Source organism: Haliotis rubra, unplaced genomic scaffold (genome assembly GCF_003918875.1).
Source record: "Haliotis rubra isolate DU_JTF1 unplaced genomic scaffold, ASM391887v1 Scf629, whole genome shotgun sequence".
Lineage (NCBI taxonomy): Eukaryota > Metazoa > Mollusca > Gastropoda > Lepetellida > Haliotidae > Haliotis > Haliotis rubra.
The window spans coordinates 379,456-390,524 of record NW_025767334.1 but is presented as its reverse complement, the minus strand read 5'-3'; the positions used below and the strand labels follow the sequence as shown (position 1 = coordinate 390,524).

The 11,069-nt window shown below is 39.3% G+C and overlaps 1 protein-coding gene across 1 annotated transcript; it reads right to left on the bottom strand.

Annotated features, from left to right (window-relative positions):
- Nucleotides 1–2,471: 2,471 nt before the first annotated feature.
- LOC124256459 (organic cation transporter protein-like) lies at nt 2,472–10,725 on the bottom strand. Its single transcript, XM_046690448.1, has 6 exons — nt 10,580–10,725; nt 10,017–10,251; nt 9,470–9,573; nt 4,040–4,266; nt 3,736–3,917; nt 2,472–2,552 (listed from the first exon to the last, which is right to left on the bottom strand). The coding sequence occupies exons 1-6, from the start codon at nt 10,723–10,725 to the stop codon at nt 2,472–2,474; spliced, it is 975 nt and encodes a 324-aa protein (XP_046546404.1).
- Nucleotides 10,726–11,069: the final 344 nt, after the last annotated feature.

The following is an 11,069-nucleotide window of genomic DNA, read 5'->3' as shown; positions in this document are numbered from 1 at the left end:
GTCGTGGCATCACTGTTCAAAGCTTTCTCATCAACATCTATTTCATATACTCTTCGAATTAGATCAATTCAATCAAAATCCTCAACACCAAGAATACATCTTTGATTTTCTGGTGTAACTGCAAATACTGTCTTGTAGGTCCGTCCCTTGTAGGTGATTGTCACTCCTGCCTGCCCTTTGACCGGTATAACTGTGCCTCCATAAGCTTTAAAATTCACTTTGGAAGGTTCTAGCGTTGGCTGGTATTGCAGTTTATTCCATTGTGGAAGGCTCATAATGTTCATATCTGGACCACTGTCAATTCGAGAGGTACTTGTGTTCCATTAATATCTAGAGATATTATCCATGCTTTGGATCTTGTATCTCTTGAGATTTCAGAATCTACAACATCCACAGAAAGTCAGCTTCTGTTGTAACTGGGTCAGTAGCCTCAAATTCCATGTACACATTTATGGCGTGAACGCTTCTGTCTAGTTCTACACTGTGATGCAAAATGTCCCAAACGATCACATTTCAAACACTTCTGACCGTAAGCTGGACATCTCAGGCGTGTGTGGTTGGTACCGCAACGTCCACATAATTCTTGTTTGGTTAATTGTGACTGTTGTCTTTTGGTCTGGCTCTAACAGAGTGAATAGTGGTATTTTCACCAACTTCTTTAGCTTGAGTACTGGTCATTTCTGCTGCATGACATTTGTCAATAGCTTTCTGAAGTGTCAGCTGATCATCTCTTAGTAATCTCTCACGATATGCACGGTTATGCACACCACAAACGATCCTGTCTCTGATAAGACTATACTTCAAAGTACCACATTCACAGCATTTAGCTTTCTGTTGTAGATCACTGACATACTGATCAATTGATTGATCAAGTTGCTGAGCACATGTGAATAATTTATACCGTTCAAAAGTAACATTCTTCACAGGACATTAACACAGTACAAATTTTACTTACTTTGAGAGCATCATTCTCTGATTCCCATTGAAAACATTTATATACTTCCCTTGCATCCTCTCCTATGACATGAAGCAGTAATGATGGCTTGTAGTTATCTGGCTTTTGCTTCCCACCAAGAATAGTGAAATAGCATTCCCATGCTTGCTTGAAACGGCGCCACTTTTCAATGACATTTCCAGTAAGTTCCAGAGCTTTAGGAGGATCCAAACGTTCCATCTTGAGGATAGACAGATACTGGGATGGGACGAGTCACTTCTGGCACCATGTAATAGTCTCAGGACTTCTATTAAAACAAGGACCTCTGTTAACAAGGTCCTTTTTAGGAAACCATGTGGTTAGCATGGTAGCCATTACACAGCCACCAGGGCAGATCACTCTACTGGCAATGTTTTACAGTGATGCTACTCTGTTCCAACTAATTATGATTATAGCAAACCTCTGTTAGCTGAAGTACATTTCACCACACTTATCACATCCTACATTTAGGAAGTACACATGTAAATGCAGGTTCTGTTTATCGGGAGCTCTTGTACAGCTCTATCTTGCAATGAATCTCATAAGAAAAATCTCAGTCACGCATGACCACTTCATAGATGATGAGGTTTCTATCACAAGCGATCAATATTTCAAATCATCATCTTCGAAAGATCTTTTTACTGGCATTAGTTCTCATTTAAATCTTGGATTTAAAAATATATAAATATTTTAAAATAATAATTTGGTTGTGTACTGTACCCAATAAGTTAATTTTAAATCTGGTCGAATGAATACATAATCATGAATGGCTGTGACCTCAAAGGGTCTTGCATTGGTGTAAAATAATCATTCAATGTATTTTTGTCATTGCCAGAGTTTTAATCATAGCGGATTTGTTACTTTATGTCTGGCTACGTTTGCTGAAAATCGCCATTTACTAGAGGTGTGGTGTAAATCCTGCTGGGTGCATGCAGATAGCAAGGGTACATAAGTTCCCATGGTCCCTTCAGCTGCTTGCGATCTATAGCCTGTTTTTATTTTGCATTTTGAAACATGATGATATATGTTTATGTTTACATACAACTTTTAAACAACGTCTGTGATAATCTAGTGCGTTGATACTTTACTCTGGGACTGACCCCAGAAGATCCGGATTAGAATTGGTTTCCAGCAGGGCATAGTTGTCGCAAGAGGCAACTAACGGGATCGGGTAGTCAGGCTCGCGGACTTTATGACTTGCCTCAACTGCGCAGATCGATGCTTATAATATCAACATTGAATAACTTACAACAGTCCATGTGGATATCATCGTTCTATCAAAGCTGGTCATGCTATCAACCTCTTATTTGTCGGACTGTAATAGGATAGAATGTTACACAGAACTGCGATAAAGATACACACGCAGCGATGTTGATACAAAATAACCAGACGATGAGAGAGAGAGGGCGAGGAGAGAGATTTAAGACACTCGCCAGAAAATAACCTAATATATGTATGTCCTGGGTGAAACATTATTCTTTGACAATAACTGAAATGGTCAGGACCCTTGGATCAAGAAGTCAAGCTGTTTCAGTGGTTCTGCTGTCACATTCCCTGTCAAGGCGAAGCAGTTCTTGTGCTGGAGAAGGTATGGTGTCACCAGTGACATTTCTGTTGAATAAACAACTTCGTAATACCATGCTATGGTTATATATTCAAAGACACATACCCACTCGATTGCAAAATTCAGACTAGATCATACGTATGTGTTTCAACAGTACGATGAAATAACAATAGCCCATAACCAAACCCTCATGATGATGGTATATTTGTGCTACATTGGACTGGAGATTTACCAGCCTCACGTTTTTTGAGTTTATAAAAGAATTAAAATGTGAGCATATAAAAAGTTGTAACATGATAATTCTGCTGCATGCGAGAAATATTTTCTGACAATCAAAAGGATTATTACACTTCGGAAAGGAAAGTTAATTTAACGTGAAGCTTTTTTACCCATATCCATAAACAACACATATATGACTAGACCGATCATCTAATAAATCAATGCTATTATGTTTATCACAATGAAATGTCCAACGATCTATAAAGGGATATGATCATACCTGTTTCAGCCTTTGAATATGACATCAAGTCATCAAACTAGCTTAATATATTTCAAGTATCTAAACCTAGCTTATTCTAGTGAATTTTTCATTCGCATACTTATTACTAAACCTAAAATGGAAGCCAATAACTATAACCAATGACAGTCTATATTTTTTCCCATTCCTCGTGAAGACCATGCAAACAGTATACTGCTTGGCACTTCTTTCCAAACCGGGAGTTTGTTCCCAATAGATACATTAGCATGAATTAATAGTACATAGTTCCAAAAATGACTTTACAATTGGTAACAAATACCAAAATCCACTCACGTCCCTAGTCTCTCCGCATCCTTAATTGTTTCTGGAAGCTTTACCGTCAGTGTTTCCGGCAACAGAAGTACGAGAAGTCCAGCAATGAAGGAGACACCCCCAAATATCAACATGGGTAGAATCTGGCTGTATCTGCTTGATAGGTGCATTGTCTGAAATAATCCAGGTAATGAATATACTGATATCTTACTAAAGCAAGTTATGTCACTGGATACCACGTATGAATAACACAAAACATATCAGTAACAAAGGACGACAATGGAAAACAATATTGAACTTAATATGATCAACGGAGTCTCACAACGATGATAAGGGTTATTCACAATCTTAAACAGATAGATCTGATGCACGTATGCAGGGCTGTTGCAGGCTTTTTGGATTACTAACCAGATCATTAATATATGGTGACGATATACTGCCAATTCTACAAAACACAGAAGAGATGCCCATGCCAAAGTTTCGAGAAGTTGTGGGCAGCAGCTCTGCAGTGAAGACATAAACGGCGGCAAATCCTGTAGATACACACGTATTGCCCAAACACGCCAAAATGTTGATGATCCACTTGTTAGCTACAACAGGAAATAGAGCACATGAATATACCACATATGATTACATAGCTACACACTTCTTTTCGTCAGTTTGGGCAACGGATTCGTATTCTCTAATGTATATGTGCATCATGTAAACTCACGGGTTTCTGTGACAAAGAACGGGACGAACGACAGAGCACATGCTATTCCTGCCATCAGCATTGCAGTGCACAACATCTTCTTCCGCCCAATGCGCTCCATCAGGAGAAGACATATGACATACGCACATGCCTCTACCAGAACAAACAGTAAGAAGTTTAGGTAGACGTTGCCAGAGAGGTTTGTGACGTTCATGCTGAGACCATAAAACCCCATACCAATTGCAAGCCTATCAACAGAAACCAAAAATGAAACGAACACATATATTTACAAGTCTTTGTCATAGTGACAGAGATAATGATATGTAGAGTACTTTATCAGTCAAGCACATTATCCATATTTAAACCTAGAATTCTGTTGATGTGCTTATATAGGATGACATTCATTTAATCAGATCAAATGCTGGAACGTCTGTGGTATCTCTATATTGATAATCACGTTATGTTTATTGATACTGATGTAAACCCCGTTGCTCTAAACTGGGTTTGACCCGTGAAGATCCGGGGTAGAATAGGTCTTCAGCAACCCATGTGCTTGCCATAAAAAGGCGACTATCTTGTCGTAAGAGGCGACTAACGGGATCGGGTGGTCAGTTTCGCTGACTTGGTTGACACATGTCATCGGTTCCCAATTGCGCAGATCGATGCTCATGCTGTTGATCACTGGATTGTCTGGTCTAGACTCGATTATTTACAGACCGCCGCCATATAGCTGGAATATTGCTGAGTGCGGCGTAAAACTAAACTCACTCACTCACTCTAAACTGGGTTTGTAATAGTTCCCATTTCTTTGCTGCAGTAATATGTCGTTATTAAATGCATTTACCAGGTGTATGAGATAATGAGAATCCTCTTCAACATGACAGGGGACTTCAGCAATTCCCAGAACTGTTCCTGATGATTATCCAGAGTGCATGTCACGTCATGAAGCATATCTTGAGTGAGCCTAACCTTGTTTCCTTTGGCAAATTTCATCACAGTTTTGCTCGCCTCTGCAGTTTTCCCTCTACTAAACTGCCATCTTGGGGAATCGGGCAGGAAACTGGAAAATGATAGATGCACTACGTCGGAAGAAAATACACACGTACTATGTGTGCACATAGCAAATGAAACCCCATTCCAGCCATTGCTTTTGTGAAAGGGTTGAAACATTATAAATAACAATGCTCAGCGAGCTTTTTCATTTTCGCTTGGGAAACTTTTATCTCACTCCTGCACCAACACTGTGGAAAATTATGTTTTGTCAATGTCTTACTGAAATGGCCTGGGAAAGTCTACATCAAACTAAATCAAGGCGTGTTTCCTGCATTATTATTTTAAACAAGAGGAGGAAAATATGATCTAAAATAGAAATAAAGAGCTCTCAGATTTTGTAATGTACGTTCAGCGTCAGGTGTTTCAACAGTGTGACGCTTGCACATCGATGTAGTTTGATAAGAAAGAGGCTGCCACTTAGAACAATGCTGAACAAATATCATTTTGTTTGCTGGATGTAAGCATTCATATGATAGCAGACATCCATTCCCGTATCTTGTCTTTATGAACGACATAGAGCAAAATACATTGCATATAATCAATCCATAATCTTCAAAATATAATATACATTCTTATTGAATCATTATAATATTAGATATACGCAACACTACTTACTAGAGATAAACAAACAGAACACCTGGAACGCTAATTGCAAGCTGCCTGGTTTTCCAGTCTCGCATCAGGAAGACCATCAAAGCAACAATGATGTTTCCTGCACTCCAGAAGAAATTCATGGCCACTCCAACCAACATTCGTTTAGAGGGACCGACACATTCCATACCTGGAGAAAAATAATTAGGATCAACAATATCTTTACAGTTTTGTTATATTTCATCTTTGTTTACACATACATGAACCTTCCATACTCTGATTATAAAGCTATCATCAGATTTTATATCCGTAATCTGATGCAGAAGAAGTGGGACACACAAGTAGGTAGGAAACATTGCCAAAGTGATCTTAAATTTTAACTCACTCACTCACATACGTGAACACCTCCCAGTTAGAGATTGCTGAACTATTGCTGAGTGTAGCGTTAGAAGTTAAACAAAATTAACATTCGAGTCAATCCATAAAATTACAGTTCAAGGAGGCAATGACCAAAATCACTAATTTTTTCAACTTCATTTATAACAAATTCTGTAGGTCTGCGTTAATGAGTGAGTGAGTCAGTTTAGTTACGCAATATTCAAGCTATATGGCGGCGTTAATGAATATGCATTTGGTGCCATTGATACTTTTAGATTAAAAGTTAATCCAACAGGAAACAAGTAGGTATTGGCCGAAACATGCACAATGTTGACTGTTATATGTCTTCGATCCCCGACCGCGTCATACCAAAAGACGTTAAAATATGGTATTTGTTGGTCCCTGCCTGGCGCTTTGCATTAATGGGTACAACAAGGACTGGTCAGCTCGGAGTCAGTACAATGTGTCTGAGTGGGGTATTCATGCTTCACTGCGGCATGGTATCTCAGTGGGCTATCACTATAAAAACCAGCTTAAGTCTGGGCTAGTACAAGCAGCCGCACATACACATATACACACGCATGCACGTCGTCATATGAGCGAAATATTCTCAAGCACGACGTAAAACCCAATTTCACCTCACCTCACCTGCCATATGTCACACATGTTCATGGTAATAGTAATATTTATAGGTTTATGGCATAATGCCCCACACGGATACACTTTGTTGATCACAATACTAGTGCGACATTGCGGGACTGTTCAAGACTTTTAACTATACTTACTCACTCCCACTTAATGATTTAGATGCTGGTATCAATGAAATATTTTACAAAGCGGTAATAGTGTTATGGTACTGAAGTTATAGCTTAGGACGAAGTTTATGCATTCTAGAACGCTGAAAACGCCACATTTGGTTTTGCTTTTCCTTTTGCCAAATTCGCCGTTTCCACTGACCAAGGCATTGCAGTTGATTTGTCATACAAGAACCTGTGATCAGAACTCACGTCGTGATGAACCCAATATTCATCTGTTTTCACTTTGTCTGTTTAGTGTTTCTTTGAAAAATCGGTTTGCGGAATATGAAGTACTGGATGATGTGCTAGTCTCGACGGAAATATTATCAGAACTTCACAAGCTATGTAGTGTCGAATACCCTAGAAACGAACATTTCAGTAACGGAGATTACATACTCAGGCAAATCAAGCAGTAAGTTCATTAACCACACACAAGCTTTGAATATATTTTGTCTCCATCTGGCATACTTCGTGTTCTAAATGTAAAACTTAAACTATGTTTAAAAAAGCACAATTCCCTAATTTGGCGGCGGTAACGAACATTTCACTCTTATTTCTACGCATGGAATATTTCTATGTATTGACACGTTATGCAGAGAGATATTCTAAACCCCAAATAATGACAAGTACCATTAATGCAAAGATAAATTGCATTCATTCAAGGTGAATGGGTAAGATTATGTTTTGTTCTACACATGTACATGTCAAGCTGAAAAATAGTGATGGACATTTCATCAAAACTGGCGACATGGCATTTGACCAACTTCATTTATTTAAAAACAATGCACTGGATTTAACAATTTGCAGAAAATGAAACTTTTGATCGATGCCAGTGTCCTAATGTATTAATATCCAGGCATGTGTATACCACACTGCGTTAAGTTAAACTAAAAAGTAATGTTTTGCTCTTAAATTGATCTATTACCTTAGCTGTAACAAATATACGTTGGGGGGTATTGGACCGTTTATTCATGAGTGAGTGAGTGAGTGAGTTAAGATTTAAAGGCAAAATTTCAGCCATATCGTGACTAAAACTAGTTTTAAAATCATAATACATACATATAATATATAAAACCCTGTCAACGAAGGACAGTAAAACCACTAGAGTAGCAGAGATTGAGTTAAAACTAGCTAGCATATATCTTTGAAAGTAGAAAATTATTTTTGGACAATACAATGTAAAAATGGGCTAAAGATCACCAACAACTGAAGGTAGATCACCATACTAGGGACCATGGGGACTGACAGTGCCTTAGCTACCTGCATGGACCCCAGTTGGATTTACACCATCCCTTCAGCCGCTGGCGATTGTAGGAAGAGTTTAGCCGAATTTTAAAGGAACAAATATACTACGTTTAAAAGCTTTTGTTCTTCGTATCTTTCACGTTTCTCAGATTTTCGATTCGTAAGGGCTGTGTATTACGCACCATCCGCTTCGTTCCTAGACGACTAGCACACAATATTTTAACCAACGGGCAACGCCGTAGCTGAACGATGACAATCAATCAACCAAGTCACACATTCCGATTCCATTTTAGTCTTTTCCCTCAAGCAGTAAAAGAATCTCTTCATTTGCTTCACAAATGAAAATAACAACACGTCTAAATCAAAGTAAACAACAAGAACCTACTGAACACGAAACAAGATAGGTACTGCACGTTAGTGCTCGCTGTGATGACTAATACTACAGTGATGAGCAGGTAGTAGTTCGTGATCCAGGTGAGACAGATGCTCAGTAGAACCGAACCAAACACGCTAGCTAAGATGACTCTCCGCCGTCCGAACCTACAACACAGAAAGCAGCAACGGCCGTCTTTAAATCGACATTGGTGATGCATATTTGCATATTACGACCTAAACTACTTATAAAGTGTGCATGTGCTTTTTCTCTTTCATTACATGAAAAATACTGTCAAAATCTATTGTGTATTACATGAGTTTCGTGTAGAAGTGAAATTTCAGAGCCACCACTATTTGCGAAAATCACTACTTAAGCGTGATTCGTGATCACATGCCTATCTTGTAGTCGGACTTGGTAAGCTAGGGGGTGAGGCGAAGTTGGTATGACTAGACAGAGACATCATGCTCTAGCCGTCAGAATAAATACCATTAGAGAACCATTGCACCGAACATGTATAAAGTGCACATGGTCAGGACACCCTGAAGGAAACAACTAAAGGGATGGTGTAAATCATGCTGAGAAATCATTTGGGAAGCAAAGTTCCTTTGATCTCCAATAAGATGGGCCTTAGTTTAAGAACGAATCTATTGAATATCTGTCTATCTTCATTTTCATCAGGTAGGCTGGTTTTGTTCTTAAATTGTGATTTACCTAACTATTTTACTGTCCTTACTCGACAGTTCTCTTAAAAGCAATATCTTGTTTTCATCGCTGTATAGTTGTAATATTACCGACGCCATGTAACATTTTACCTCACTCATGCAACGGAAACACCAGCATGACGGAAATATGAATCACACACGGGTTTGTCTCATCTCGACCATGGACCTCTCCTATGAGAGCGCTGAGTTTCAGTAAAATAGTGATAAGAATTTGTTGAGTGTGATGGATTCCCTAAGCTATTCTAATCAAACTTAAGGCTTCCACAGCAACAAATATGGTGGTACTTACTTGTCGGACATGGGGCCACCAATAAGAACTCCAACGAGTTGCCCAACCATGGCCATCATCTTGGCGTGACTCACATACAGCTTCCGGTCACACACAAGGTCCATCTGAGAATAAAAATGTTTGTTTATTGCTTAACGCTGCATTCAGCATTATTCTTCGTATGTGACGGCGGTCTGTAAATAATCAAGTCTGGGCAGACAGCCCAGGATGTACGTCGATCTACGCAACTGGGATACGACCATGGGTTGCTGATGAGAAAGTCTAAGGCTTTATGCTATATAAGTTGCGAGTAGTACACGAAGCTTATTTACATGGCTTCAATAGTACAAACACGTTTTCTTTCGTATCCGCTGCTTCTTGAAGAAGCCCCTTGACCCCCCTAGTTTCATTGTTTCAGCAGATACCGCCGACAAAGTCCTCTGGACAGCGAACACTACGCTGTGAAGTGCGCTTTTAAAACCAGTTGTTTTTAGAAGCAATAAATGTCCACGCTTCCAGCCTTTTCTATGCTGAAAACTAAACCGTAAGTTCAACTTGAATTACTTACTGTTTGCGCAACAGTCGACTGATACACGCTTTTATCATATATCCACTTGTGACATGGCTCAGTGACGGTATTCATATCGCGGGATGTCACATTTTCAGACGTTGAATAAATGAAGCATGATGAACGAGGTAGGTCGACGTTATCATTGTCATGCGGCATTGTCCTGTTGATGAGGTCAGCATGAGCCTCTCTTTGAATCTGGAAGGTATCATTTTTCATCCCGGGAATAGCACACCTGAAATGCAAAATACAAAGGTTTTTGTCTTGTTTATCCAGGGTGGACAGGTATGAAAAGGTAAGTTAGATCAACTTCAAGGATGGATAAGCAATGCATCGGTGACTTTGGAGACGTCACTCAAATGTGTTCATTACCGAGTCCCGAAGGGCAGAGTTGATTTCTCTGAAGTCCCCCATGATATGATTAGTATCCATATTGTAATGCTGCCTACTGGCTTAAAGATGCATTAGTTTATCGACTTTATGATACACTCAGTATCCACTGCATGAACAACAGTTCACTTCACCATAATAGTTTGGAGGACATGTTCTTCTGATGAACTTACCTGTGTTCAGGAACAGCAAAGAGAAACACAGAGATGACCATAAGGATGACAGCATTATAAATGGCGGGCAGGCTGAGAAGTATATACAGACGCCTTTGGGAAGGACCAAATGCGCCCACTGTCTCCAGAATGTTGTCAAACTTCATTTTGTTTCAACACAACTCTCACTTGCAATGCGTCATCTGTTAGTCCAATGCTATTTGTTGATGCTGCGTCTCGACACCCCTTTTAATAGAAAGAGTGAGAAATGTAGTTGTCAACGAGAGTCTTTAAATACGGATAGTAGACTAACACCATTCAAGGACCCTGTACTGAAATCTGATGGCATACTAGTAATCATTTTAAGCATTGTGTAATTAGAAGTATTGTTAGGACTTCTTTATTGAAAGGATTTATCCGGACCTATTTTGTACACATCGTAGGTGGTATCGGTTTGTAGAACCTGAAGTGGTTGACTGACAGTAGTCCTCGCTCAGTGAAAATTATATTG

Excerpts from the sequence above, each read along its gene's own strand:
- LOC124256459 (XM_046690448.1), bottom strand. The coding sequence starts at position 10,725 with ATGAAGTTTGACAACATTCTGGAGACAGTGGGCGCATTTGGTCCTTCC. Across the intron at positions 9,574-10,016 it reads AGTCGACTGTTGCGCAAACA|ATGGACCTTGTGTGTGACCG; the intron begins GTAAGTAATTCA and ends TTTTATTCTCAG. Across the intron at positions 2,553-3,735 it reads CACCATATATTAATGATCTG|CACAAGAACTGCTTCGCCTT; the intron begins GTTAGTAATCCA and ends TACCTTCTCCAG.